The sequence below is a fragment of the Lepidochelys olivacea genome, assembly GCF_965140295.1.
Source record: "Lepidochelys olivacea isolate rLepOli2 genome assembly, chromosome: 5".
NCBI classification, from domain to species: Eukaryota; Metazoa; Chordata; order Testudines; family Cheloniidae; genus Lepidochelys; species Lepidochelys olivacea.
The window spans coordinates 96319884-96335845 of NC_140415.1; the positions used below are offsets into that span (position 1 = coordinate 96319884).

The 15962-nt window shown below is 47.6% G+C and overlaps 1 protein-coding gene and 1 long non-coding RNA gene across 2 annotated transcripts in view; one reads left to right on the plus strand and one right to left on the minus strand.

The window, feature by feature from the left end:
* Positions 1 to 2158, minus strand: part of VPS13A (vacuolar protein sorting 13 homolog A) — a 262402-nt gene extending 260244 nt beyond the window's left edge. Inside the window, exon 1 of the mRNA XM_084628103.1 lies at positions 1899 to 2158. Coding sequence (XP_084484229.1) covers positions 1899 to 1998 — 100 coding nt within the window. The 5' untranslated portion in view covers positions 1999 to 2158. The remainder of the gene's footprint in view (positions 1 to 1898) is intronic.
* A 3083-nt stretch (positions 2159 to 5241) lies between these two features.
* On the plus strand, positions 5242 to 8908 carry LOC311520554. The gene is made up of 4 exons (XR_014711640.1): positions 5242 to 5399; positions 5912 to 6363; positions 7293 to 7698; positions 8284 to 8908. It is a non-coding gene; the product is annotated as an uncharacterized lncRNA (long non-coding RNA).
* Positions 8909 to 15962: the final 7054 nt, after the last annotated feature.

Genomic DNA, 15962 nt, shown 5'->3' on the forward strand with positions numbered 1-15962 from the left:
ACCAACTTCTGTTTGTGAAAGTGACAAGTTTTCAAGCTTGCTCTATTTAAACTCAAAACCTTTTCTCTTTCACCAAAACAGAAGATGGTCCAATAAAGTACATTACCTCACCCACCTTATCTGTGTGCACGCGCACATACATATGACTTGTTTGCTACTTTACTGAACTCCTTTTCCCCAGCTACACTGGGAGTAAAGGGTCTGTTTATTTTGTGATTCCTGCATGCATGACATTTGAGTGAGCCCAGATGGCTACACAGCTCCAGCAGCTGGAGCAACTACAGTACACACCTTCAGGGCTTGTGGCGTGGTCATCACTGCTACTCACACTACCTGTTTCTGTGTACCACAGCTCACACAGACTTAAACCTACCTTGGACAAGAGAGAGTTGGTTACAGTGTTTTCAGACAGACATCCACCAGGTCAGGGGCGGGCAAACTTTTTGGCTGAGGGCCACATCGGGTTTCCAAAACTGTACGGAGGGCAGGGGAGGAGGTGTCTCCCCAAACAGCCAGGCGTGGCCGTGGCCCTGCCCCCGCCTCCTATCCGACCCCCCCACTTCTCGCCCCCTGACAGCTCCCCTGGGACTCCTGCCCCATCCAAACCCCCCTGTTCCCTGATGGCCCCCCCGGGACTCCTACCCCACCTACCACCCCCTGCTCCCTGTCCCCTAACCACCCCCGACCCCCCACCCGACTGCCCCCTGCCACCCCATCCAACACCCCCCCAGTCCTGACTGCCCCCCCTGGGACCGCTGCCCCATCCAACCCCCGTTACCTGCCCTCTGACTGCCCCGACCCCTATCCATACCCCTGATCCCTGACCACACCCCCACCTCTGCACTAGGTCCTCCCAAAAAAAAAAAAAAAAAAAAAGTAGGGAAGACCATTCTTGCCATTCCTGATAAATTTTAGGTAAAAAGAAATAAAAGCCAAACAAATTAATAAAACCTTCCACATTGTGTTTATATGTTGAACCAGCAAAATAATACAACTTTTTATAGATCCTTAACAAATCATCCCGTTACAGTAAAACTGTTTTCTCTTTTCACTTTATATAACTAAATTTGAAACTATACTAAATTTAACACTGTTACCTGTTTTTCTCTATCCTTGGATAATGAAAATTCAATCAAGTCTAATTCACTTTTATTCACAGGCAGTTTCACTTTCAGGTTCTGAATAATTCACCTGTTTAGCTTTTAAACCGTGCAGGGGAGTGTTTAAAATGCAACTTTCTTTTAGACTTTTTAAAAGGGTACATTGGTCGTGGATGCCAAGAGCTGCTTTCAAAAGTTTTCAGCCAAACTGAGACACCAATACTAAGATTAAACGATCTTTTTAAAGAAAGTGAAGTAGTTTCAGATATTGCCTTTCTCCCCAAAGCCCCCCACCCCAATTTCGCTAGTTCTGCAGTCATAATTTCCTGTTTTTGCAGTAACGTGACACAGGAACAGGGGACAAGGCTCTATGTAAGTGCTGTCAAATCCGAAAACGAGAACGTTTTTCTTGGCTCTTCCCATTAGTCGCGTTGGGTTGAACAACAGCGTAGTCCTCCCCAGACAGAAGCGTCCCTTCACCCTCCGAAAGGAGACGGAGCCGAGGCGAGCACAGCTGGCAGCGGGCCCAGCTCAGCGCGGGGAGCAGGCCACACCCCGGGACAACAGCGCGTGGGTTGCGCAGCAGCCCCGGGCCCGCCCGCCCCAAACCCTTCCGGGAGATCAGCGCTGCCGAGAGCCCCGGGGGGGAAACGGACCCTGTCCGTAGCGGGGCAGGCGCCCGGTCCCGAGGGCGAGAAGGGGCCTGCTCCGCGGGGTGGGGGTATGAAGGGGGGCCGGGCAGTGCCCTGCCGCCCCGCGCGGAGCGGTATCGGGGAGCGGCGGCCGGCTTCTCGTTACCTCCCCAGATGCCCAGGCTGAGCTGGGAGCTGTCCAGGTTCACCACGTAGTCGCCCAGGAACCGGTTCAGAACGTCCACGACCAGCGACTCGAACACCATCCTGCCCCGGCCCGGGAGCCGCCGCTGCCTCGGGCCGCGCGCTGGCTCCCCTCCGCCTGCCCGGGCCTCTCCCCGACTAGAGGCTGCGGGGTCCCCACCCTGAGCCGCAAGTAGGAACCGAAGCACGGCGACGGGCTCACCCCCTCCCCCACAGACTCTCCCAACGGGCGACTCCCTTCGCGCAGGCGCACAAGGAGCGGTCGTTCTGTCTTACCGCCGCCTGACAGAGAGCAGAGCGCGTGACGCGATGGCGCGCGCTACTACCTAAACAGTAGCGGGGTGGTGCCTGGTGGGGGCGCGCGCGCTGTTACCCGAGGCGCGACCGTTTTCCCCGTTGGAGGGGCTGCTCAGCCTGTGTCCCCTCACGTGCTTCGCCCTCATACATCCTTTGTCCCTTCACCACGCTGTACAAAGTGGGGGACAGTGTGAAGTGGGGACAAGGACAAAGGCCCAGGGAGCCCCTCTTGCAGCTCACCTGGGAGGCAGAACCCAGCTTTCCACATTCTAGTCCAGTGCTCTGTCCACTCGCCCTACTACACACCATATCCCCAACTGCCCAGTCTCCAACTACACCCAGTGCACACCACCTCCACCTTCCCAAATACCCACCTCATACCCTATGCCCAAATACTGTCCATGACTCACTATCTCTCCTCCTCCCCCAATTCCACCCACTGCACACCATGTCCACATGCCCTATGCCATCATACACCCCCAATCCCACTCACTATACATCACATTTACAAATACCCCAACATCCATAATCCCTATCCCCAATTTACCCACAACGCATTCCATCCCCCAATTCCACCCCACTATATCACATATCCACTATATCCCCAAATCCATCACACCCACACCACACATCCATAAATTCCACCCACTATACATCATGTGTCCCCACAACACCATCTCAAACACATCCAAATCGCTCGCTCTCTAACACACACACAGAGTATGTCTGCACTGCATAGAAAAAACCATGGTGCCAAGTCTCAGAGCCTGGGTCAATTGTTTTTCCCCTCGGTGAAGTTAATTCACCTCCCCAAGAGGCAGTAACTAGATCAACAGAAGAATTATTCTGTCAGCCTAGCACTGTCTACACCACGGTATAGCTACATCTCTCAGAGGTGTGGATTTTTCATACCTGAGAGACATAGCTATACCAAACTAAATTCCTAGTGTAGACCAGGCCGAGGAGTGATGATTTGCTAAAGCAGCAGAATACACTTCTCTGCTAGTGGCAGGAAGAACATTGTTTTGTTGTCTGTTTCTGGAAAGAGTTTATTTTTATATACTAATCCCCAAGAACTGAAAGGGCTTAGGTTTAAATTCAAGTTCATGTTGGTCCTTGCTAAGAAAATGATCAAGTTTTGCACTTGTATTTTCCTTGTAGGATGTGTCTACAGTGGGGCAATTCATATGCCTTTTCCTGCACTGATACAGCTTCTCACAACTTGGAATTTAGATGAAATTAATGGGAGACTCAAGGGAGATTTATCCACAGGCAATAAAGGAAGGCATTATGCCAAAATCATTATGCGAGGCCTACACTGTACCTCTCCTATGTTAAAAAAAGGGGGGGATCAGTAGTAGGAAGTCAATGATGTTCTTGAACATTGATTTTTCAAACTGTGCTCAAAACTTTAAGATTAATTCATAGTCCATTTTTAGAATGCCCTGGGATTCTTGGGAGATCAATTTTCTGACATCTGTTGAATCTTATAGAACACTGTAACAAGAACTTATAGATAAAATACCTCAGAGTCTGGAGTACAAGTCACCTTTTAATCTAAATACCCATTCTTTAGATTATGAAATTGAAAAAATATATAGATTTGATTTCAGAAATTGTACATTGAAATTTGACAATTAGTGTACTAATTAGAACATTTTAATTGAACCATGAGTGAGTCTATATAGTGTTCAGTGCACAAACTAAAAGATCTTTAACACAGCTGTTGTGCTGGGCATCTTTGCGTTATGTTGTGTTTGCTTCTAAATCTGTTCTCTGCCATTAGTTTGGATTTGTATTTTATCTATATGCCTTGAGGTTAATTTTTAATTAGATACACTCAGTGGCACAGCAAGGTTTTGCACCTAGGAAGGGCGATGGGTCATTGGTGGTGGGCTGATTGAGCCCACGCTGCACTCACCCCACAGCGACAATCAGGGCCACCCAGAGGTAGGGTGACCACCCTTTTCAAAATGCAAAAGCAGGACACATGAGCCCACCTACCCCTCAGTGGCCACCCCCTGCTCCTTCTCTTCCCCCTCTACAGAAAGCTGGATCTGGGCCATGGTAAGACACAACCAAGGAGCCCAGGCCACTGTGGGGAGCCCCAGACCCTCCAATTGCCCTGGGTGGGGGCGGCTGGGGTGCCCAAGAGCAGCTCCTGGCCTGTGTCCCCAACCCCTGAGGACACAATACAGGAGCAGATGAGAGTGGGTATTGCAAGGCAGGATGGGAGCAGGATTAAAAAATAGTCCAGTAGTGTAGGGCTCTAGTAGGGGGTGCAAATATGCTTGCTCACCCCGGGCACTAAAATGCCTATTTATGGCACTGCATGGCACATGGGATTGCAGTACCATGCAGTGTCATGTGCCATGTCGCAACCCCTGAAGTGGGGAGCCAGGCCCAACTCTGCAAGACGAGCGAGCCACCACTGCTAGCTGAGTAGGGGTGGGCTCACTCTCCACCCTTGTGTGAAAATGTGTGTCATACACCTCCTTTTGTCAATTGGATAAAACACTTGATAAGATGCCTCTCATACACTTAAAAGCCATTGGGGGGGGAGTGGGAGAAGAGAAGTGGTCACCCTGCTTGCCCCCAAATTTAGGTCTTCCATTGGATAGATGCACTTCTGTTCTCTCACTGTTTGCCAACTCTTTTGGGAAGCAACATTTTCACTAGTCCTCCAAATATCCACCATTCTTTACAAAGCAAGTCCATTTCTTGCAATAACCTTGCCTTGACCCGTATATCAGTATGCCACTAATAATTTGATCTACAATTAGTCAATCAATTAACTGCTCAAATTCACATGACTTACTCTTATTGGTCAGGTCTTTACATTGGCAACTGATTTATTGAGATATATGAATGACCTTGTCTAGCAGTTTGCGGTCTTTTTCATACATCCACTAGAAAGTACTGAAATCTTCAGTGCCTCTGAGCATGCCACAGAGAGCACTGGAAAATTTTGATCTCTCTGTTTTTCTCTACAGTACTATTCCCAGAAAAATATGGGAACACTGCAGCTACCCCCAGAGGGAAAAATTCAAGAAGCTTCTTTTCAATTAAATGTACTTGTAAAAGAAGTGTGATACATAGAAGTGCTAATAAGAGACTGACATTTATTTCCTGGCTATAGTCAAGTGAATCAGGATCATATAGCAGGGTCAGTATGCACTGACTGTAGTAACTACTGTTTCAGATATTTTAAAAAATTCTGCAGAAAATAGATTTATGTCCAAATGATATATGGAAGAAGAGCACTCCGTTGTTTTTTTTAATTAAACCTTGAATAAATATTATTCCAGTTATTTTCACAGCGGTAAAACAGGCCCTGGTACTACAAGCATTTAAACACTTGCTTAACTTTAAGTACATGAGTAGTCACATTGGCTACTCACATACTTAGAGTGCAGTGCACACTCAAATGTTTGCAGGACTGGAACTTTATTGACAGCTAAATTTTTGATGCAGTGATGCTATTTAATTAGTCTCAAAAATCTACTGTATATATAAAGGTAACTAAGCAGTTATACATTACAGATGTGATAAAATGTTATTTCCAACAAATAATTTTAAAACTTTTGTTTTTTATAGTCTTTATGAGCTTGTAGCTAATGTTTCACCTAACACCTTGATTCTAATTATAGACTCTCTCTCTCTCTCTCTCTCTCAAAGGTGTTTTCTTCAAAATGTATAAATCTGACACTGTTGACTGTACCCAGCACAGAAGCCAGATCCTGGCCCCTCTCTGACAGCAGAGCACAAAGAAGCCAGAAAACTGGCAGATTATTCTTATTCCTGAAGAGGTCTTCTACCTAGGGGAATCCTTGGGTGTCAAAGAACCACTGGAACAGAATTTGCACCAACCCCACATGATCTCCAGTGCAAAAAGTGTGCCTGGGAGAAAGGTACAGGACTGAGGTGTCCCTGTGCCCCAGTAATCCCATCTGCAGACCCCTTGGGTTGTGGACTGCAAGATAAATTAGAACATTTACATCAGAGACCAGCCCGGTCCCTCATCGCCACCCTGATTGGAAGGGTGTAAAAGTGGCTTAAAGCAACCTTTGCATCTATACTTTGGTCTTGCACTGAACACAGTTCAGTTCAGTAGGAGGATCTGAGATCAGGTATGGAGCTTTTCGTGTTGTTATGGTTCCTTGTATCTTTGACCCTTCACCCAGTCTCTCTGGGGGCATACTTTCCAAGTGAGAGGCCCACACTTGTACTTCTCTCAGGGTGAAATCCTGCAGTTTACCCCAACTCTTAGACTAGGTCCCTCGGATACTGCACCCTCTTCACCAGCCCTGTCCTCAGCATGTCCAACTGGGTTTTGGTCCCTGCTTAGACTTCTCCCTGGGGGCTTGTGACCAATATGAAAGTGCAGTGACATAGAACAGCTTCTGCTTGATCAAAACAAAATATGATTTGTCCATTGAAATACAACAGAGGAAAAGAATAAACAACAACAACAAAAGGCCTATTCACATATTATCTTAACTAAACCCTTAGCCCTGGTCTACTCTAGGAGTTGAGGTCGAATTTAGCAGCATTAAATCGATTTAATCCTGCACCTGTCCACACGACAAAGCCCTTTTTTTCGTCTTAAAGGGCTCTTAAAATCAATTCCCTTACTCCACCCCCGACAAGGGAATTAGCACTGAAATCGGCCTTGCCGGGTCGAATTTCGGGTACTGTGGACTCAATTAGACGGTATTGGCCTCTAGGAGTTATCCCAGAGTGCTCCATTGTGACCACTCTGGACAGCACTCTCAACTCAGATGCACTGGCCAGGTAGACAGGAAAAGGCCCGCGAACTTTCGAATTTCAATTTCCTGTTTGGCCAGCATGGCAAGCTGCAGATGAGTGCAGAGCTCATTAGCAGAGGTGACCATGCAAAGCTCATCAGTAGAGGTGACCATGATGGAGTCCCAGAATCGCAAAAGAGCTCCAGCATGGACCGAACAGGAGATACGGGATCTGATTGCTGTATGGGGAGAGGAATCTGTGCTATCAGAACAGTTTTCGAAATGCCAAAACATTTGTCAAAATCTCCCAGGGCATGAAGGACAGAGGCCATAACAGGGACCCGAAGCAGTGCCGCATGAAACTTAAGGAGCTGAGGCAAGCCTACCAGAAAACCAGAGAGGCAAACAGCCGCTCCGGGTCAGAGCCCCAAACATGCCGCTTCTATGATGAGCTGCATGCCATTTTAGGGGGTTTAGCCACCACTACCCCAGCTGCGTTGTTTGATTCCTTCAATGGAGATGGAGGCAACATGGAAGCAGGTTTTGGGGACAAGGAAGATGATGATGATTAGGTTGTAGATGGCTCACATCAAGCAAGCGGAGAAACTGGTTTTCCCGACAGCCAGGAACTGTTTCTCATCCTGGACCTGGAGCCAGTACCCCCCGAACCCACCCAAGGCTGCCTCCTGGACCCAGCAGGCGGAGAAGGGACCTCTGGTGAGTGTACCTTTTAAAATAGTATACATGGTTTAAAAGCAAGCATGTTTAATGATTAATTTGCCCTGGCATTTGCAGCTCTCCTGGATGTACTCCCAAAGCCTTTGCAAAAGGTTTCTGGGGAGGGCAGCCTTATTCCATCCACCATGGTAGGACACTTTACCACTCCAGGACACTAGCACGTACTCGGGAATCATTGTAGAACAAAGCATTGCAGTGTATGTTTGCTGGCATTCAAACAACATCCGTTCTTTATCTTTGTGTGATATCCTCAGGAGAGTGATATCATTCATGGTCACCTGGTTGAAATAGGGTGCTTTTCTTAAGGGGACATTCAGAGGTACCCATTCCTGCTGGGCTGTTTGCCTGTGGCTGAACAGAAATGTTCCCCACTGTTAGCCACGGGGAGGGGGGAGGGCGGAGGGGCTAGCTACACAGTGGGGGGAGACAAAATGCGACCTTGGAATGAAAGCACATGTGCTATGTATGTAATGTTAACAGCAAGGTTTACTGTGCACAAGTGTACCCATTGTTCTATAAAATGTGTCTTTTTAAATACCACTGTCCCTTTTTTTTCTCCACCAGCTGCATGTGTTTCAAGGATCACAGGATCTTCTCCTTCCCCGAGGCTAGTGAAGATTAGAAGGCGAAAAAACGCACTCGCGATGAAATGTTCTCTGAGCTCCTGCTGTACTCCCACACTGACAGAGCACAGACAAATGCGTGGAGGTAGACAATGTCAGAGTGCAGGAAAGCACAAAAGGACCAGGAAGAGAGGTGGTGGGCTGAAGAGAGTAAGTGGCGGGCTGAAGAGAGGGCTGAAGCTGAAAGGTGGTGGCAGCGTGATGAGAGGAGGCAGGATTCAATGCTGAGGCTGCTGGAGGATCAAACTAATATGCTCCAGCATATGGTTGAGCTGCAGGAAAGGCAGCAGGAGCACAGACCGCCGCTACAGCCGCTGTGTAACCAACCGCCCTCCTCCCCAAGTTCCATAGCCTCCTCAACCAGATGCCCAAGAATGCAGTAGGGGGGCCTCCGGCCACGCAGCCATTCCACCCCAGAGGATTGCCCAAGCAACAGAAGGCTGGCATTCAAGAAGTTTTAAACTTTTAAAGTGCTGTGTGGCCTTGTCCTTCCCTTCTCCACCACCGCTCCCGGTGCTTCTCTCCTCCACCATCCCTCCCGGGCTACCTTGGCAGTTATCCCCCTATTTCTATGATGAATTAATAAAGAATGCATGAATGTGAAGAAACAATGACTTTATTGCCTCTGCAAGCAGTGATCGAAGGGAGGAGAGGAGCGTGGTTAGCTTACAGGGAAGTAGAGTGAACCAAGGGGCGGGGGGTTTCATCAAGGAGAAACAAACAGAACATTCACACTGTAGGCTGGCCAGTCATGCAACTGGTTTTCAAAGCTTTTCTGATGCGCACTGCGCCCTCCTGTACTCTTCTAACCGCCCTGGTGTCTGGCTGTGCGAAACCAGAGGCTAGGCGATTTACCTCAACCTCCCACCCCGCCATAAACGTCTCCCCCTTACTCTCACAGATATTGTGGACCGCACAGCAAGCAGTAATAACAGTGGGAATATTAGTTTTGCTGCCGTCTGAGTCAGTAAACTATGCCAGCACGCTTTTAAACGTCCAAATGCACATTCTACCACCATTCAACCAGTCAGTTGAACAGCTCCTGACTACTGTCCAGGCTGCCTGTGTATGGCTTCATGAGCCATGGCATGAAGGGGTAAGCTGGGTCCCCAAGGATAACTATAGGCATTTCAACATCCTCAACAGTTATTTTCTGGCCTGGAAAGTAAATCCCTTCCTGCAGCTGTTTAAACAGACCAGAGTTCCTGAAGATGCGAGTGTCTTGTACCTCTCCTGGCCATCCCATGTTGATGTTGGTGAAACGTCCCTTGTGATTCACCAGTGCTTGCAGCGCGATTGAAAAGTACCCCTTGCCGTTTATGTACTTGCCAGCTTGGTGCTCCGGTGCCAAGATAGGGATATGGGTTCCGTCTATGGCCCCACCACAGTTAGGGAATTCCATTGCAGCAAAGCCATCCACTATGACCTGCACATTTCCCAAGGTCACTACCCTTGATATCAGCAGATCTTTGATTGCGTGGGCTACTTGCATCACAGCAGCCCCCACAGTAGATTTGCCGACTCCAAATTGATTCCCGACTGACCGGTAGCTGTCTGGCATTGCAAGCTTCCACAGGGTTATTGCCACTTGCTTCTCAACTGTGAGGGCTGCTCTCATCTTGGTATTCCTGTGCTTCAGGGCAGGGGAAAGCAAGTCACAAAGTTCCCTTATGCATGCGAAAGTTTCGCAGCCACTGGGAATCGTCCCAGACCTGCAACACTATATGGTCCCACCAGTCTGTGCTTGTTTCCCTGGCCCAGAATCAGCATTCCACTGCATGAACCTGCCCCATTAGCACCATGATGCCCACATTGCCAGGACCCGTGCTTTGAGAGAAGTCTGTGTCCATGTCCTCGTCATTCTTGTCACCGCGCTGACATTGCCTACTCACCCGGTTTTGCTTTGCCAGGTTCTGGTGCTGCATATACTGCTGGATAATGCACGTGGTGTTTAATGTGCTCCTAATTGCCAAAGTGATCTGAGCGGGCTCCATGCTTGCCGTGGTACGGTGTCTGCACAGAAAAAAGGCGCGGAACAATTGTCTGCCATTGCTCTGATGGAGGGAGGGGTGACTGACGACATGGCTTACAGGGTTGGCTTACAGGTAATTAAAATCAACAAAGGGGGTGGCTTTACATCAAGGAGAAACAAAAACACCTGTCAAACAGAATGGCCCCCTCAAGGATTGAACTCAAAACCCTGGGTTTAGCAGGCCAATGCTCAACCTACTAAGCTATCCCTCCCTCTGGTATTTCAGGCAGGACTGAATCTCCATTAAAGTTTTCAAGTTGCCCCTGACAGACCTCACCAACAACAATTGTCGGCCATTGATTTCGCAGTGGGAGGGAGGGAGGGCGGAGCAAATGAATACAAAACAAATCTGGTTTATTTCTTGTTTTGATCCACTCCGTCTATCTTTTACATCTTTGGCTGGCAGCAGATGGTGTAGTAGAACTGCAAGCCATCCACATCACCTAGCTGCTCGGCAGAAGATTGTGCAATAGGACTGTGAGCCATCCTCATCTCCTGCCTGCTCATCATAAGATGGTACAATAGGACTGCCTGCGGGACTAAAGAGAATGACCTGGTCAAGTCACTCCTAATTTAGTCCCTGCACCCATGTCTACCCAGGTGCTCCTGACCAACCTTACCGAGGCAGCCAGGAGCACCTCGGACATGATGACGATGGTTTTCAGGCCTATTGCACCATCTGCTGCTACAAGGCAATGGGTTGCCGCTGCTGTGTAGCAATGCAGTACCGCATCTGCCAGCACCCAGGAGACATAAGGCGACAGTGAGCTGAGCAGGCTCCATGCTTGCCGTGGTATGGCGTCAGCACAGGTAACTCAGGAAAAAAGGCAAAACGATTGTCTGCCGTTGCTTTCACGGAGGGAGGAAGGGAGGGCCTGACGACATGTACTCAGAACCACCCACGACAATGTTTTTTGCCCCATCAGGCATTGGGATCTCAACCCAGAATTCCAATGGGCGGCGGAGACTGCAGGAACTGTGGGATAGCTACTTACAGTGCAACACTCCGGAAGTCAACGCTAGCCTCGGTACTGTGGAAGCACTCCGCCGAGTTAATGCACTTAGAGCATTTTGTGTAGGGACAAACACAATCGACTATATAAAAATGATTTCTAAAAAACCGACTTGTATAAATTTGACCTAATTTCGTAGTGTAGACATACCCGCAGTGTTTCTTTACATGTCTAGGCAGCCTGGGAACCCCTCCCTTCCAGGTCTCCTAGGGATCAAGTTACAACCTGGTTTTCTGCAGATCCTCCATCTCCTCAGAGGCCCAGATTTTAACTTTCAAGCTCTTTAAGAATTCCCACCTGAATCCCCGAGGACCTAAGCTGTGACTTTATTCATCCTTCTCCCCCGCATGTGGGAAAAGCCAAACTCCTGATTCGACATAACTGGAGATAAATTTCAAAGAATACCACTTACATTGTCCATTGAGTACCAGCAATTGGGGCTGTCTAAAATCATTGAGTTTGGTTCCTGGAGACCAAAGGTAATTAAGACTGACTTAATGCTTTAGTTAGAAATACAATAATCATCAAATATATAAATTACACAATATATAAAATTAATACAGATATCTCCCATATTCTTCAACACATATAAACTAAGGTGCAAAGCATCTGATTTTCTATGAGACTTAGGCTCCTAAGTTACTTAGGTGCTTTTGAAAATCCCACTACGTACCTATCTTCATCTTTAGGTGCCTAAACATCTTTAAAAATCTGGTCCCAAGTGATTAACAAAACAGAGAGCACAAGGGAAAAGGATTCCTGCATTAATGGCAGCATTGCTGTATGGCCTAGTAGCAAGAGTAAGAGTAGAGTACAGAGCTCATTGGCTTTGATAATGAGGAGTGTTCTTAAGCCCATCTCCTCACAGGTGTACTGAAAACTATTAGAATTGTAAAGTATCGCTTTAAATGTTGGGGAGGATGGAGAGAATTCCTGGTTCAGCTTGCAGGCTAGGGGGCTCTGCAGGGAAGTGTATGATCTGGGCCTAGCAAAGTCATTTATACAGAGAGCCTACAGTAAGTTGAGGAGAGTTGTGGCTCTCTGTTTTAGGGAGCAACCCACTCTCTCTCTGTGTTTTGGGGTTCTTGTGTGTTGTCATTCTGAATTCTAAAAAAATAAAGTCGTGTTACATTGCAACCTTCCAGTAAGAGCATTCTCTATGTGTATTCCGTTAACGCTCAGGCTATGCATACATTATGAGCTATGGGTAGGGTTGCCAATTTTGGTTGGATGTATTCCTGGAGGTTTCATCTCATGACAATCTTTAATTAATCTTTAATTCCTGGAGACTCCAAGACAATCCTAAAGGGTTGGCAACCCTAGCTATAGGTGTGGTTCCCCTGCTCATGTACACATACTCAAGCTAGCTAGCACTGGTATAAATAGGACCATAGTCACAGTAGTGTTAACAGAGGCACGGTTGAGCCGTGCCAAGCACAAATCCACCTGAAACAGGTGTGTACATCACTCAGCATGGCTCAGCTGTGCCTCTGCGGCCACTACCCATGCTATGACAGCTACGCTGCTATTTATACTCATGCTAACTTGATGAGAGTTAGCGTGAGTATGTATAATAAGCAGGAGACTTGCTCCCTTAGCTCACCATATAGACATAGCCTCAGACGCACCCACTCTCCACACCTGATCTTTTTTTTTTTTTTTACCATGTGCACTTGCAAATAAGGGAGTGGATGTGCAGGAAACATTACACTTACAACTGTTTGAAGTGGAATAGTATACCTAATTGCATTCACAGATGAACTTGTTCTGGAAAGCAAGAACCTTGTGCATTCTGCTGTGCCCAACACAACGACTTTCAAGATCAAAGCTTTAATAGGATGTAAGTGTTATTCAGATTTTACATAATTATCTGTATGTACATTTGTGTGTATTACAAACTATGGGAAAATCTGTTTCTAAATCATTGTATAAATATATCTGCACTATTTGAAGGAATAAAGAATGAGTTTAACAATTTATTTTGTTAACTTTATTTTGAAAGAATCATAGAATCATAGAATATCAGGGTTGGAAGGGACCCCAGAAGGTCATCTAGTCCAACCTCCTGCTCGAAGCAGGACCAATTCCCAGTTAAATCATCCCAGCCAGGGCTTTGTCAAGCCTGACCTTAAAAACCTCTAAGGAAGGAGATTCTACCACCTCCCTAGGTAACGCATTCCAGTGTTTCACCACCCTCATAGTGAAAAAGTTTTTCCTAATATCCAATCTAAACCTCCTCCACTGCAACTTGTGACCATTACTCTTCGTTCTGTCATCTGCTACCATTGAGAACAGTCTAGAGCCATCCTCTTTGGAACCCCCTTTCAGGTAGTTGAAAGCAGCTATCAAATCCGCCCTCATTCTTCTCTTCTGCAGACTAAACAATCCCAGCTCCCTCAGCCTCTCCTCATAAGTCATGTGTTCTAGACCCCTAATCATTTTTGTTGCCCTTCGCTGGACTCTCTCCAATTTATCCACATCCTTCTTGTAGTGTGGGGCCCAAAACTGGACACAGTACTCCAGATGAGGCCTCACCAATGTCGAATAGAGGGGAACGATCACGTCCCTCAATCTGCTCGCTATGCCCCTACTTATACATCCCAAAATGCCATTGGCCTTCTTGGCAACAAGGGCACACTGCTGACTCATATCCAGCTTCTCATCCACTGTCACCCCTAGGTCCTTTTCCGCAGAACTGCTGCTTAGCCATTCGGCCCCTAGTCTGTAGCGGTGCATTGGATTCTTCCGTCCTAAGTGCAGGACCCTGCACTTATCCTTATTGAACCTCATCAGATTTCTTTTGGCCCAATCCTCCAATTTGTCTAGGTCCTTCTGTATCCTATCCCTCCCCTCCAGCGTATCTACCACTCCTCCCAGTTTAGTATCATCCACAAATTTGCTGAGAGTGCAATCTACACCATCCTCCAGATCATTTATGAAGATATTGAACAAAACCGGCCCCAGGACCGACCCTTGGGGCACTCCACTTGATACCGGCTGCCAACTAGACATGGAGCCATTTATGACTACCCGTTGAGCCCAACAATCTAGCCAGCTTTCTACCCACCTTATAGTGCATTCATCCAGCCCATACTTCCTTAACTTGCTGACAAGAATACTGTGGGAGACCGTGTCAAAAGCTTTGCTAAAGTCAAGAAACAATACATCCACTGCTTTCCCTTCATCCACAGAACCAGTAATCTCATCATAAAAGGCGATTAGATTAGTCAGGCATGACCTTCCCTTGGTGAATCCATGCTGGCTGTTCCTGATCACTTTCCTCTCATGCAAGTGCTTCAGGATTGATTCTTTGAGGACCTGCTCCATGATTTTTCCAGGGACTGAGGTGAGGCTGACTGGCCTGTAGTTCCCAGGATCATCCTCCTTCCCTTTTTTGAAGATTGGCACTACATTAGCCTTTTTCCAGTCATCCGGGACTTCCCCCGTTCGCCACGAGTTTTCAAAGATAATGGCCAATGGCTCTGCAATCACAGCCGCCAATTCCTTCAGCACTCTCGGATGCAACTCGTCCGGCCCCAGGGACTTGTGCACGTCCAGCTTTTCTAAATAGTCCCTAACCACCTCTATCTCCACAGAGGGCTGGCCATCTCTTCCCCATTTTGTGATGCCCAGCGCAGCAGTCTGGGAGCTGACCTTGTTAGTGAAGACAGAGGCAAAAAAAGCATTGAGTACATTAGCTTTTTCCACATCCTCTGTCACTAGGTTGCCTCCCTCATTCAGTAAGGGGCCCACACTTTCCTTGGCTTTCTTCTTGTTGCCAACATACCTGAAGAAACCCTTCTTGTTACTCTTGACATCTTTTACTAGCTGCAGCTCCAGGTGCGATTTGGCCCTCCTGATATCATTCCTACATACCCGAGCAATATTTTTATACTCTTCCCTGGTCATATGTCCAACCTTCCACTTCTTGTAAGCTTCTTTTTTATGTTTAAGATCCGCTAGGATTTCACCATTAAGCCAAGCTGGTCGCCTGCCATATTTACTATTCTTTCGACTCATCGGGATGGTTTGTCCCTGTAACCTCAACAGGGATTCCTTGAAATACAGCCAGCTCTCCTGGACTCCTTTCCCCTTCATGTTAGTCCCCCAGGGGATCCTGGCCATCCGTTCCCTGAGGGAGTCGAAGTCTGCTTTCCTGAAGTCCAGGGTCCGTATCCTGCTGCTTACCTTTCTTCCCTGCGTCAGGATCCTGAACTCAACCAACTCATGGTCACTGCCTCCCAGATTCCCATCCACTTTTGCTTCCCCCACTAATTCTACCCGGTTTGTGAGCAGCAGGTCAAGAAAAGCGCGCCCCCTAGTTGGCTCCTCTAGCACTTGCGCCAGGAAATTGTCCCCTACGCTTTCCAAAAACTTCCTGGATTGTCTATGCACTGCTGTATTGCTCTCCCAGCAGATATCAGGAAAATTAAAGTCACCCATGAGAATCAGGGCATGCGATCTAGTAGCTTCCGTGAGCTGCTGGAAGAAAGCCTCATCTACCTCATCCCCCTGGTCCGGTGGTCTATAGCAGACTCCCACCACTACATCACTCTTGATGCACACACTTCTAAA